The following is a 14353-nucleotide window of genomic DNA, read 5'->3' as shown; positions in this document are numbered from 1 at the left end:
CTCGTCACGACTGAGGTCCCCTCTGGATAGAGTAGGTCCACCTCGTGGTGGCTGTTACCATCTTATTCTCCACGCGAATTCGAGAAACGCATGGAGCAGGAGGCAAATCTGCGCCTTGATAACGTTGGCGGTGTCTGAAATGAGAATCACCAACGCAGCTGTGGTCTAGAATGACCGGGAACGGGATAGCACTTCAGCATCATCCCGAATTTGAACGCAATGTCGGGTACCTGCATTCAGTCCAGCGAATTTGCATTCTTCAACTTCTGTTTGACATGATTCTCTAGTATACCTACGTAGGCCAATTTTGGTATCTGTATTGTGTCGTGATGTAATGCCGTGAAGGATTCCTAGTACATGCCCAATGCTGCCATGCAAATGCGAGAATTTATGACAACTGCCATCCCAGCGTCCCTCCATCCCAGCGGAGAGGGACTCTTGTAGTCGATCAATCAGCCCTCGCAGGCCAAAACCTCGACCTCCTAATCGCCGACTTCATATCATGTCTCTTGGGCGAGACCTTCGGTGCCCGTAGCTGAGCTAGTCCCCAGCATCAGAAGATTCTGCAGTCTGAGAGGGACCTGAGCGGCCGTCAATAAGGGCCCTCCTGAGAGTTTCTGCACCTTAGCCCGTCTGTTTAATTGTCTAATAACAAGCAAACGGGGGCAACGATAACATCCGCACTGAATTTCTACAAAAGAATTCGCACAGAGCAACGTCTGAACAGACGCGGAAAGACTTCAAACAAAAGGGCGCAAAAGAAGGGAAACATTGGACAGGGATTACTCACCACCTGCTTGACTCCCATTCCAAGATCCAGCCACAGCAGATCTTGAGTCTCTCTCTGACGCTTCGTGTTTCGAGAAGCTTGTACTTCTCGTATTCCTTGGCTGGCAAGATGCTGGCAAACCACCAAGGAAATAGTGCTGGATCGTTAGGGCATTCCCCATATATAGCCAGCATTCGTTGTGCCAACCACGGCACGCTCTGTTGCCGCATCCGCTGCACAAAGGAAACGCCCAAGGACAGAAGTTCGCTGGTCGGCATTGTTGAGAGATCCTCCGGTGTGGTCGTGATTGGTCTCGGCAAAGTCGAGTCTTCGCTCTGATGTGTAGCTGCGCTTTCGTATCTTTCTAAGGCTTGTTGTGTCTCGGTTGCCTCTAGATCTTCTTCCTCCGCGATCGATATGTCGTCAAGTCGTTCAATCTTCCCCACCAAATATCCATCCAGAATGCCGTGTCTGGTAATTCTAAAACGCGATATGCCAGATGTCTCGATCAGACTCCTGCCATCTGAAAAGTATTCGGCATTCACAATCCGTAGCAGAGTTCCGTATTGCACAAAATGTGTGTCATTGGCAGTCCGAGGTCGTTGTGGAAGCACCATGCCGAAGGTCCGGTCACCTTCCAAAGCTCGTCGTATCATTAGGCGGTAACGCGGCTCAAAAACATGGAGGAAAGTAGGCATCATGGGGAATGACAATGTACAAACGAAAATGGGAATGTCAAACTCCCGATGTCTGTTCATTGCTTCCGCCGCCAGAGCATCTCCTCTTGTGAGAACGGCATCAGCCCAAAAAGTCTGAATGATGGTTTTCAGGCTCTCATTTGACGGGCATGATTCCCGGTACAGAAGAGGACTGACTGATAACCCTCGTCGACAGATCGGGCAGTAGGAGGAGTGATCCAACACGCGATGGAGGCACGACCGACAGAAAGTGTGACCGCAAACTGTCGTGAGAGGATCGTAGAATAAGGCGTAGCAGACCTGGCAGTCCATTTCCGTGCGTACGGATTCCTTTACTTTGGAGAATGTCCTCGTGTCGATGGAAGTAGCCTCATCTCCCAGTGATGAGACTTCGGCAAAAGTGACAGTTGAGTTATAATCTAGCTCGCCTGTGTCTGCCAATGTGTAGACAGCGAGCAATGGGCCTCCTTTGACAACCCTCGACACTTCCTCGTTGTCGTCGCTCGTATCTGACTGCCCGGCATCCGGGTTTTTGATGATGACGTGCGTGGATATCTCGGCTTTGGTGCTCGTCTCTTTCGCCTTCTCCATCTCGAACTTAAAGTTGTTGACTGCCTTGGTGAGAATGACATCAACGCCACAATCGCCCACGGCATGATTCCTCCCACATTCCCCATAAGGGCATTCGAAGCCTTGTAGTCTGTTTGGCGTAGCGGGATATGATATATTTTCTCGGGTGTGTGTTTCTGGAACACACCGTTTACAGAGGCTTCGACCGCAAGGCAGTGTAATCGGCTCTTGGAGAGGGTAGGAGCATTTTCGGCATTGTATCAAGCGGATGACTTCTCGAAATTGGTCGCCCTCCAGTGGGCGGTCGACAGTGCCATGATCCTTTTCGTCCTCGGCTTCGTGTACCGGGTTGGACGTCAGGGCCGATGGTCTGCTCTCGACGACCCGGGGTTGATCGGAGGACATGAAGCCGTCTGCACCAGCTCGGTGCTGGCACAGTTTAGATAGATGTTGGTAGGCGTTCGCGGCCGGTTCGTTTCGTAAACCACTTTTTCTTCCCAAGCGCAATCCTGCTCTCGTGGTGTATAGTGGGCGTGTCGCCCGTGTGTCGAGATAGTTAGACGAGGTGCCGCCGAGATCGAGAGGTGGAGGATGGCTGTATGTTTCGTGTAGCCACCTGAACGTATGTAAGATCCAGCAAAAAAGAGACGGGGGGACAGTGACCAGGGGTCATATATGCGGGATCACCAGGGCTGCAGAGGTTCCAGAAACGAGCGGATCTCATGATGCGCCTGAACGAGATCAAAAGCGGACAGGAGAAGAGAGAGCGGCAAAGCTAGTAGACCGAGGGCCGGAGCTAGAAGCTGGAGAACTGGCGGGATGAATGTACCGGGCCAGTGTCTGTCGCATAGAAAGGGTACGTTTGGGGGCGCGAAGGTAACGATGGTGGATAACGACTGGCAGGCGTCATACATTTAACGTCGAGTTACCAATTCGCTGGGCGGCTGGACGGTTTAGGAGGGGTGCGTTCGGGGGATGGTGTGGCCGTGCAATGAGGTCAATGAAATTGGAGAGAAAGGCAGACGGTGGACGGCGATTGGGGAGCCATGGGAGCCATGGGAGCCATGGGAGCGACATCAGCAACAAACAGGAAGAACAATGAGAGGAAGCAGCAAGAGAGCCACCCCCGGACAGCGCCAGGCCCGGCGGTCCATGTCGAGAGATTCCAAGGTCATGTCAAGTACCGGTACAAGTTGCGAAGTTCGCGGCAGGCGACGACGCATGGGCGGGCTCTTGTGGCTCTTTTTCCCAGATGCCCTGGACGGGGCCCCTTGCGCCTAGACAGGAAAGGGTTTAGCGGGATGTTGTCAGTAGCCAAATTCCTAGGCTAGTTGTGACGACACTTGGACACCACGGGGTCCAATAGAGAAGGACGAGGGAACCTGAAGCGTGAGTGCGAGAACGGGGGACCGATTTGGGACAACACGGCTTGGTTGAGCCATCAGTTTGTATTCGTGCCTACTTAGCCCATTTCTTGCTAGATTTTCCCTTCCTCAACGGCTGCGCGGCGGGTTGATCGACGACTGCTTACCTTACCTTGGAGCTACGAGCTGCCTTAGGTTTTTACCGGCACTACTCTGTAACTGTTCTTCTGATCTGCAATTTCCAGTAGCTGGAAACTTTGTGATATTTGTGGAGCAGCGTTTACGCACATCTAAACTCGGTAGATGTCCTAGATCTTCAGCTCATATCATGTGCCCAAAGGCGCTTTACCACTTTTTGCCTCTTGCCTCGAATTGAAGGGCGTCTCTTTTTTCTGGGTTGTCCCGAGAGGAAGCCTTAGAACTTAGACGACCTGCCTTGTGTGCTGTGAGTTTTGCCTGCCTGTCACCGATAGTTAGTACTTGCAAGTTACAGAGATATCGACCAGTGGTATGACGCAATTCAGTATCTCGTTGCCCCTCTTTTTGGATTTCTGACTGCGGGCTTCCTGGAAGGTGCACACGCTGTCGGGACTGCTTACCTCAGCAGGACATGAGGATGGCCCGCCTCCACGAGTCTCTGCATATTGAGGTAAGGTGCGTACCTGGGTAGGTATGCTCTTGACTGTTCTGGTCCGAATCCCGGCCGGGACATGTTGCTGGGCAGGCGATCTATCTACTTTACGGCAAGACACAAGCAATCTCTCGCATGTCGTGGGAAAGATTCAGTAACTGCAAATCTGCAAGGGGCTCTACGTCTCCCAAACCGTCAAACCAACAATTTCCGAAAGGCCAAAATCCGCAATACCACGTACTCCGTACCTAGGTATTCGTGGCGGCCGCAGCCAGATCTCGATGCGAACGAGACCCAGGACCCTGACATCAGCAAGCATGGCCATTCACCACGCTTGATCCATGCCGACAAGTACCGTTACTTTGCGAGTACCGCTGGGCGGACGCCTCTGTCTCTCATCAAGGAAACTGGAGGCAACAATGTGCCCGTGGCCCGTATTCCCACACAAAACTGTGTTTTTTCCTCCCACCTCGATGCTTGAGTCGGACGAAGATGAGCCTTCTGGAAAGTGATCGCAACTGCTTTCAACGATCCCTCGAGATTCTATTGTGGCCGGCAATCGGCGCTAGCGCCTGCACGTACCCAAGACAGCGCAAACCTGCCCGGACAAGCCAGGGTCCAGCGTTTTTTTCCAGCGCCTTGTTCGCTACCGCGCCCACTCAGATGCAGCTCAGCTTCTCAGATCCAGTGCGTCATGACACTTTGCTACTTTTCGCCCCTGCCTCTCTCACCTCACGCCCGCTGAATTCTGTACCTTTCGCTCAACATCGATGCTCTGGACTTGGTCTCTAATTTCTTCTCGGCAATCTAGGCATACTCGTCCTATTAGGCCTGAGAAGCGCAGGCCTGACTTATCCTTCGGGCGACCGTGTCTCGGATCTCTCTGTCTCCCAGTCTCATGGGCATCTGCAACATGACATTTTGCCCAACTCGGTTTCAGCTCTGTCAAGTCCCCATTGGCTCAGGACCCAGTCCTAGACTCCCATAACTCCTAGTCCTGGTCCTGGTTACTAGTCGCCAGCCTCGGGTCTTGACTTTTGACTGATCGCAGTTCTTACACTACCTATACTATTACAGAGTAGACCACGGGGCTGCTCATCACCCACGAAGCCTAGGCAACACTGACCTCCCCGAGCAACTAGCCTCTTTGGTCGAAAGGCGAGGACAGCAGGATCTCGATTCAGCCTTGCTCGAGCAATGTAGTGGCGCAAAGTCGTGAGACTACTCGCATACCGCTCACTTCCTGCGCACTAGCCGGCAGCTGCTGAGCTTCTTTTCTGGTTGCCACTCATCCAGTCGGCCACCCGGTCTTGCGCCTGTCCCTGGCCACAGACGCCTTGCATGGCCGTTGCCGCCGTCAATCATCTTCACCTCACAAATGGTCAGACTTGCCGGGACCGCGGAACCTGGCTTGCCGGTACTAAGTGGTTGTTAGACGCGCTACTACCTTGCGAGGCAACGAGAGTCGTTTGATGGCTCGAGTCCAACTCTAGAGTAGCGCGAGTCGCACCGCACCTATGCCCGGAACAGAAGTGCGAGGCGAGAATCTACCGAACATCAAAGCCTTTTACTGTTCCGCAGTCTTAGCTTCTCATTGGGAGTTGTCGACTAAATCCTCAGCCACAGGTCAGAATATATGTTAACTAATCACTGCGGGCGTAAGTTCCTGTAAGACTGTGGTTACACGACAAATTTCAACTCCATGGTCGGAAAATCTGCATAGTTCGGCCAGAAGAGAACAATGTCTCGGTACAACGAGAGAAAAGGAGAAGAAATTGGGAACCAGTCGGCTTTGTGGCTAACATCATGCTGCATATATTGTATCATTTAGTCTCTGTGCAACCTCACCTCTCTACCTAGTGGGGTATTCGTACACGGGATCGCCATATGGACTCTGCAACTGAGCTTCCAGTTTTAGAGCAGATCTTCGGTTCAGGACCAGCCAGTTGACCCCATCTTTTGCCCATCAACCCCTCGAACCCCTCCATTCTACCCATCTTAAAGGGTAGCATAGATGCCGCCATTTGAACCCCACTCGCCTCTTTTCCCCTCAGCAGCGTGGAAAAACGCAACCTAATTCGAGAGTTGAAGCTGTGGCTTTTGCCTTTCCGTTGCCCAGCCGAGTCTGTGCGATTGGGACAACATGCCACAATAACGCGGCAACGCGTTCCAAACCCTTGCTTACCCTCACCGACAACTCACAGAAAGAGGAAACTGTCCATGTGACAGTTTATTGACATTGAGGAAGCTTTCGGAAACCTTTCCCTTTACCTTTTTTCACATCTTCTCTTCTTCTTACTCTACCAATTGTGACCGACACTTGCGGACTTCAGTCCTTTTGCTATAGCTTTGCTCCAAAAGCCAAGTCATCGAACTTCCTATTCAACAGCTTTACTCATCGTACACCGCAGCTCTTCTCCTCTCGCATCACTTTCCCCAACATCGTTAAAACACAGTTACTCACCCCACGTTCGTCGGTATCTTTAATCCTTTTGAACGAAAACCCTTGAACACACATAGCCCATCATGTCTTCCCTCGGCCTCCCCTCCCCCGAACACCGCGCCAAAATCATTGAAAAGTTCTCGGAGCTCATCGACGCCATCGAGGCCCACCCGGCCTGGAGCCCGCCGAACCCCCACAAGGGTCTCTTCCACGTCTGGGACTACGTCAACCGCTCCCGGTACATCATGACGGAGCTCGACCACATCCGCGACGGCGAGCCCGTGCGGTATCCGGAGCAGATCCCTCAGCAAGATATTGGTTAGGAACATTTTTTTTTGTTTGTCAAAAACTACAACCGCGTATCCTACTCTCAAGCCCAGTTGCTATCCTCTCAAGTTGATATCTTGCAATGAGATTCCTAGGAAAGAGATGTAGCGTCGGACCCCGTACCCGAGTTACCTACCCCCCCCGAGCCGCGCAAGTGCGCGCGCGCGGGCCAAGCCGGCGGCACGGAGAACTTGGAGGGGAGACACAAAAAAAAAAAAAGAGGAGCCCACAATCGCTGACATGGACGATCCCAGGCGTACCAGGTCGCAGCGGCCCCGACGCCGCCGCCGAATCCTTTGTCGACGTCTGCGGCCGATCGGCGACGGTCAACGAAATGATTGCCAACCCGAAGCTGCTCACCATGATTGGTCTCCCGCAGGTGGATTACGGCAACGATATTGTTTCGAGATCGCAGTCGGTTGTCGATGTCTTGAAGCAGCAGGCTCTCTGAAAACAAAAAAGAGTGTGGGATAGAAATGGATTACAAGCAGAAGAGGAAGAAGGGGGTTACATCGTCGACGACACACACACACACACACACACCGGAAATGCAACAAAAGCGAAATGGATTGATTTGACGTTTGGTCGAGGATGCCGTCAAGGAGCTTGGATAATGGGAAAAATTGAATTTACTACGGATAGAGAGGGAGACACAAAAATAACCGTGAGAGGAAGAGTGCAATTTTGAGAAATACTACATGTAGACTTGACTGGTACGGAATTGACTTCACACAGGTTGAAGATTGATACTTTGAGATTCTGAGGCTAAGTCACTTTCTCTGTCATGCAATCGATGACGATAGGGTGTGCCATCGCAACATTGTCATACTGATATGTGTTTGAAGAACAGTGTTGTAATCCTACCTGACACAAAAGATAAACTTGAGCAATGCATATTTCGTTGCCAGCGACGGCCGCTTAGCATTGCGGCATGTGTCGACGGTGGGAATATCATTACGCTATTCAGACCAAATACAGTATGGAATACACCCCGGGAATGGATATTCGTACCCATACGGATATGCCCCTTTTGACCGTTTCCAACCTTTCCAAGAAAACAAAGCTGAGAACACACTCATAACCCGAAATGATACAGTTTCCACCTTGACATGCTGTCTTGTCATCTGGTGCCAGCCCATCGGCCACGCGCAGACGCTGATTTGTTCAACGCCAACCGTCTGCCAATGTTGCCAAAGCAGACGCAGCTGCAGAACAAGACGCTGAGCATCCAGATGCCCATCTCTATGGTTTCCTGGCTGGCGAGCCCTCCGAGTGTGATGGGCTCCGAGTAGGCCCGCTCCGACTCGTTCCGGTAGGTCAGAGATGAGGGTGTAGGCATCACATCTGGGTTGATGCCGAGGAGTACCGCCGATCCCGCCAAGCCAACAGCGGCCGAAAGCAGAAATCCGGGTTTCGAACGGTCAATCAAGTACCACAGGAATGGGTTGACCAGCGCCAGTGTGAGAGATACCTGGAGGGTAGACGCCCAGGGAAGTTTTCGCTGCCCATTGTTAGTGTCCCAATTCATGTTTCACTTGCACGCAAGGCAACTTACAATGGCGAATACAATGCCGACAAAAGCGCCTATGCTGCGCACAACCACAGCCCAGTCCTTTACAGGACTGGCATCTTCTGGAGATGGGTTGCCGCTCGTCTCCTCCGAAACTGCCTCCTTTCCAAATGTGTCCTCCCACACGCCGTCGAACCAAGGGAGCAGGCCGCCGAGGCCGACACCAGACAAGCCCCAGAATGTAAGGTACTGCCAGTCATAGCCGGGCTTTATCATACTCTCGACCTGGAACGACGAAAATCTGTGCTCGTTTTGCAACCTCGTGACCATTAGTCCGTATCCCATGCCGATTACAAAGAGCAGTGCAATGCGGGACACATTGAACAGGGCCGTGGTTGCTGTCGAGGGCGGCGGGGTCTTCGCTCCACTTCGGTACGAAGACCGTCGGCGCAACAGGTTGGAGCGGTCCTTCATAAGCTCAAACGTTGTGTCGTCAACGTTGGCCCTCTTGATTGGTGTTTGCGCCCCAGTGCCCCAGGGGGTATCTGGCTCATCTCGGGAGTCTCTGCCGTATGTGGTTGGCGAGTAGATTCCAAACAGCGTCGATGCGGTCATGTTAAGGACCGACTGAGCGCGAGGTATGGAGCCAGACTCCGAGGATGTCGTCTGGGCATTTTGTAGTCTAGACAAGTCGAGTTCGGGGTTCGGACTGGGGGAGGACGAGTCTTCTTCTGGAGGAGTCGGAGCAATGTGGTTCAGTTCGAAGGGACGGCGAGGAATAGGCCTTATAAGACGGGGGCCGTCGTCGGACATGTTTGTAGTTCGTGGGGTAGCGGGGAAGCAAGGGAGGTGTTGGAGGCTATAGGACACGATCAGTCAAAGAGCTAGTTGACGAGGGGGTGTAGGGCTCAGTTATGTGCTCACAGTTAGGTAGAAGCGAGGGTGCAGGCTCGGGCTCCGGATGGCAGCGAGGTTCAATGTCTACGTATAAGAGTACCCAGACGGTCCCCGCATTCGACTGTGCAAGAGGTATTGTTGTCGTCACAGGTAAAGTTCAGACGAAGAGGCAAGTGTCTCGCCTCACGTGGGCTACGGGGTTTGCCTCGAGCTAAGATGACGAGAAATTCGGACGAACAGAGGGAGCTGGAGAGAGATTGGAAGAGTCGTGGTTGCGTAGTACTATAAGGCAGCCAGGGTCGTATATTTTGTTGGGAAATTCGACAGGTAAGCGTGGAAGGTGAGAGGTCGAGGTTGAGTTGGTTCGGAAGAGCTGATGCAAGACAACCCTGCCACAGGATGTCGTGTAGTTTGGTGGTGGGTGGAGTGGAGGGATAGCGAAGAGAGGAAAGAACCAATATGCCTATACCGGGGAAAGAAGCAGTCAAGATGACCAGCTATAAACAGACGTGAGTGACGAAAATGGGCACAAGGCGTTAGGTTAGGGTGACAGGAGTGAAGGAGGTGGCGACGGCGGCATCATCTCTTAGAGGTCAGTTCGCTGTGGCTTGCTGGCGTCCGTGGCAGGCGAGTACCGTAAGCAATGGAAGGCGTGAGGGTCTGTTCTCAGCGGCCGTGAGTCTGCTGCATGTACGAAGAATGGCTGGCGTGTAGGTATTCTCATGCGCGTCTTTGGTCCGGAACGACGACGGCTACGACCAAGGACGAGACATGAACGGTAAAACAGATGCGGGCAACAGACGAGAAGAGGGGAATCACAGCGTGATGGTGGTGTGGTCTCTGCGTTGTGTGGCTTGGGGGAATGAACAGCAACGGGTAAGCAGGTTGGAAGAGGTTGTTGCATGGAGTTACGAGAAAGAGAAAATTGAGAAGAGGGGAGTGGAGGAGGGCTGGGAACTGGGGAAGTAGGAACATTCACATGTCTGGACTTTGCGCATTTGCATTGCCGTTTTGCAGGGACGAAGTACATTTTGTTTTGAGTGCGGATACTCGGTTTTGTAGGTCGTATATGTATACTCCGTACTTTGCCTCGTACCTGGGGTACCTTCATAGGTAGTAGCTATGGAGACCTACCCATGTTCTTGCGGCTTGCCTGCACCGCACCGCACCGCAACATGCCTCTGTTTTCTGCATTCATACCTACATACCCACGGTACTTTAGTCGCCTCCAACGTGCAAGGCTTGCATTGCCTTCTCCTCTCCAGAATCTGTATGCATATGCACCACACCTGCCGTTGACTGGACCGCCGTTACAGTCGTTGATAGGTACATCAAAGTGGTGCTGATGCTGATATGCTGCGTGACCACGGTGACCAAACGGACTGTGGACCGTAAGGCAGCTTCCCAAAATTTCTGCACTTTTCGCACACACCTTTTCGTACCTGCACACAATTAAACAGTCTTTTCCCCCCGCTGTTGAGCATTGGCATCCCTCGGATTGGTGAGGAGCGAAAAGAAGGACGCCCGGGCATATGAGCCGGAAGCTAGGGGACTCCAAGTCCCGCCAAGCCCCAACTGCATGCAAAAGCTGTGTGTCCCGGTGGAGCCACATGACTGGGTGCAAGGAGCGTGCAGCATCGTGGGAGGTCCCCTCGACCACCAGAGTTGGCTCCTGAAATGACATTCTTGACCTGCTGATTCGCCGCTACCCCACACTCTGCTAGCCCGTCACCCCGTCACCCCGTTTCGCAGGAGCACCAGTGGTACCACCTCACTGATCGCTCCCGCCCAGCCAGACCGATACCTACTTGGTACACAAAGTGGCAGCGGATGACCGCGTTTCTTTCTCTCCAAGTGCCTTCAAAATCCACCCGTGCGGTCCCGTGACCGTACCAGCTAGCTCTCCGCTCTTTCCTTCACCTGAGAATCGGGCTTCTTCTCCACGCTCCCCTCTCCTGGCGTGTTCTAAGAGCCGCGAAACTACCTACCCTTGCAGGTGCGACCGACCGCCACCCTTACCTCCCTGCCAGCTTAGCTAATGCTTGATACTCGGCGTAAAGAGGGGCTGGCCCATGATATTTGACCGTTTCCGAGCAGTCCGCGTATTCAGACATGTTCCCTGGATCAAATCACAGGAGAACGAAGGGGGGAACGCGATGGAGATGAAAACTCGCAAGTTTGAGTCATGACTAAGACTCAATTGCTAGACTTGAGACTATGCAGCCCAGCAGGATTCTCAATCAGGGCGAGGTAGGTACCGAAGGCCCCAAGGGGGGCGGGGGGAAGCGGGAAGACGGCGATAGCCTTGCTTCCCGTGGGCCGTCATGGTCTAATGTCTCGCCGGCTAACCCTCGTTTCCCTTTCGAGTCACTATTTCCAGAGACACCAACATGAAATCCGAATTATATCACCTATTACTCAGGCATTGCACGCCTGGAGCCACGCCTGTGAAGGAAACTTCGAACACGACTCTCGACACGCTTGTCCCTTCTCGTGTCCCTGGGTTCAGTCCACGTCTTGTCAATTTATTCCATTCCCCATGTTGCACTAACTAAGGTGGTCAGCCCGTTCTGCAAATATCTCGGACTTCTCAGCTTACCACGCGCCCATCACTACTAGACCAACCTTGATCCGAAGCCGTGGCCAAGATCAACCCTCGGACCTTCAGCCCATCGAGGCCGTCGACGCATCTAATTGTAAACGCCCGTGCCAAAGAACAGAACTGGGGATTGGCATGCAATCTGCAGACTAATACGAGACACGCCTGATGCCGATCAGCGGATTGCAGCACGGGCCAGTTTGAGAAATCAACGACGCGACGCCCGGCAACGGCAAGTCGGAGCCGTCTCTCCGACCGCCGTTTGACATCCACACTTCCATTCGGTCGGAATGGAACTCTACAATGCCCGACGACCACGAATTGACACGGGAATTGCACGGATATCTTGAATTATCATTGCTATTGCACAGTCGTTGTAGTTTACTCTTCATCGTCGTCATCCTCAGACTCATCAGAGTCCTCATCCACCTCGTCCTCGCTCTCCTCCACTCCCTCTGGCCGAGGAATCATCGTGAATGCCGCTACGCACGTGATGCGGTTATTGGTGCCATAGGTTCCTAGCAACTTGCCAGCCTTCTCACCCTTGCCGGCGGTGAGCTCCTTTGCGCCAATCTTCCATACCCGCAACTTGCCATCACTGCTGCCAGCAACCACCAGCAGTGCCGTGGAACCGCCCTCCTGGACTTGCAGAATAGCCGTGTCTTTGATGCGGCCAACAACACCATCTTCCTTGCCTCCGATCTGAGCGACCAACTTGGCGCTCGACAGAGTCTTGTCTTCTGAGTCAGGCTTCGTCAGGTCGTCTGCCTTGGTAGAGAAGAACAAGACCCGTCCATCCTCGGTGCACACCGTCAATAGACTCGATTCGGATTCGCCGTCAATGGTGACGTAGGATAGGTCGTGAATCTTTGTCTTTGCGTCGGGCATGATACGGCATCTGGGAACACTGTCCATGCCAAAGACGATAACGTCCCGGTCGAATCCAACCGCGAATTCATCCTCATCATCTGTTTTTCCCCAAACTACTCTCCGTCCCTCTCCCGTCGAGTGTCTACCTTCTCCTACCTCCTGCAACATTTTGCGACTGAAGTTCAGAACACCGGCCTTCTTGCCAGTGACAAGATTCCACAGTCGCATACACCGCTCGCCTTTGCTGACGCTGATCATCAACTTCATGCTGGGGTGAATGGCGAAGTCGTTGACACCGGATGGCGCGCCGCCAAAGGGCGCAGTGTCACCGCTGGGTCTGCCCGAGGCCTGGGCTATCGGTGCCTTGATAGTCGACAAGACGGACCAATCCCTCGTTCTGGCGACGGCGATTGTGGAATCCTCGCTCGAGGAGAGCAGCTTCGATCGGGTAGGGAATGCGAGCTTGGTGATGCTCGACGAGTGGTGTAGTAACGTTCCCAGCTCTCGGTTCTTGGGGTTCTCGAGAATCGGGCGAGCGGCGACGGCAGAAAGGGCGTCTTGGTTCTTGCGGTTCGGGGGATGCGCTGAAAGGTTGTAGAGGTTGATGCGCTCGTCGGTGCTGCCAGATGCCAGCAAGACCTTCTGGCCTTGGCCGGGAATAGGTGCCGAGAGAGGCGACAGGGCGATGCAGCGGATGGCCGAGGTGTGCGCAGAGAACAGGAAAGTGTCGGCGAACTCGACCTTGCCCTCTGGCTTGATCGTCGCTGTGATACCATGGAGGACTCGGTCGTAGGAGCCGGTGACAATCTGTATCGTCACCTCTTCGGCGGGGCCCGTCAGAGTTGTTGTCTCCTTCGCATTGGACGCCTTAGACGCTTTCGACGGTCTGGAAGCAGAGCCATTGGTGTTTGCCTTGGTCTTCTTCGAGGGCGCTGCCTTGGATGCGGGAGTCGCCTCCACGATCTCAACTCTCTTTCTTTTGGCCACCATTTTGATTGTCTTCGTCGTCGTTTCTTTAGGCCTGCGTAGGTTTTCTAGCGTGCAAGATCAGATCAAAAAAGTTGCAGCTCTGCAGCGCAAAGCGGCTCGACACCCGGGCAAAGAAAAAAAATTACCTTATCGACTCGATCAACGTCTTATCGTTATCCGATATCGATAAAACGACGTGGGTAGCTGAATCTACCCCACCAACGAATCTGGGTCTCTGCCTGACCGTTTACGGGATCAGACGAAATCCCACACTTGGTGCCATCTGGCCCGCACCTTTGCTGCAGCTGTCCAACCAATGACAGCATTTACGGTGCATTTACCCGACACTTCCCCGACTGCATTGCGAAACATGGAACAGGATGTGCCAGGGTCTTGGTTACTTCCCAAGGCCGTTATGCCAGCGCTCCACCACTAACAGCGGCCGAGGGACACTCCATACCTGCGAACTACGCACTACGCATGTCCAAGTTCAGGTCCAGCTGGATGGCAACCTAGAACCAACTCATCCAGGACGCCAATATACACCATCAATACCATCGACACCCAAGAATGGCTTGATCGTTCCTTGCTCGGGTCGCAAACGCTCGTCAATGCCACTTTCCCTCTCCTGTCACTCCCGTGCTTTCTCACCGTCTAGCATCTCACCGACCTCAACCTCCCGCTGACCCACGACGCCCTCAGTCTG

The 14353-nt window shown here is 53.3% G+C and overlaps 4 protein-coding genes across 4 annotated transcripts; 1 reads left to right on the top strand and 3 right to left on the bottom strand.

The window, feature by feature from the left end:
- Positions 1-786: 786 nt before the first annotated feature.
- Positions 787-2442, bottom strand: BDP81DRAFT_311396 (ATP-dependent protease La domain-containing protein; the record flags this gene model as incomplete). The annotated part of the gene is made up of 1 exon (XM_060583717.1): positions 787-2442. The coding sequence occupies one exon, from the start codon at positions 2440-2442 to the stop codon at positions 787-789; it is 1656 nt and encodes a 551-aa protein (XP_060448819.1).
- A 4116-nt stretch (positions 2443-6558) lies between these two features.
- BDP81DRAFT_446565 (uncharacterized protein) lies at positions 6559-7253 on the top strand (the record flags this gene model as incomplete). Its single annotated transcript, XM_060592078.1, has 2 exons — positions 6559-6793; positions 7057-7253. The coding sequence occupies 2 exons, from the start codon at positions 6559-6561 to the stop codon at positions 7251-7253; spliced, it is 432 nt and encodes a 143-aa protein (XP_060448818.1).
- Positions 7254-7922: 669 nt separating this feature from the next.
- BDP81DRAFT_311522 (insulin-induced protein) lies at positions 7923-9125 on the bottom strand (the record flags this gene model as incomplete). The annotated part of the gene is made up of 2 exons (XM_060583727.1): positions 7923-8303; positions 8358-9125. The coding sequence occupies 2 exons, from the start codon at positions 9123-9125 to the stop codon at positions 7923-7925; spliced, it is 1149 nt and encodes a 382-aa protein (XP_060448817.1).
- A 3064-nt stretch (positions 9126-12189) lies between these two features.
- On the bottom strand, positions 12190-13668 carry BDP81DRAFT_390940 (WD repeat domain-containing protein; the record flags this gene model as incomplete). Its single annotated transcript, XM_060587481.1, has 1 exon — positions 12190-13668. The coding sequence occupies one exon, from the start codon at positions 13666-13668 to the stop codon at positions 12190-12192; it is 1479 nt and encodes a 492-aa protein (XP_060448816.1).
- Positions 13669-14353: the final 685 nt, after the last annotated feature.

The sequence above is a fragment of the Colletotrichum phormii genome (genome assembly GCF_030913505.1).
Source record: "Colletotrichum phormii strain CBS 102054 chromosome Unknown BDP81scaffold_4, whole genome shotgun sequence".
In the NCBI taxonomy this organism is placed as follows: Eukaryota; Fungi; Ascomycota; class Sordariomycetes; order Glomerellales; family Glomerellaceae; genus Colletotrichum; species Colletotrichum phormii.
Note: the sequence above shows the minus strand (reverse complement) of the source record. Positions and strands in the feature narration are given on the sequence as shown.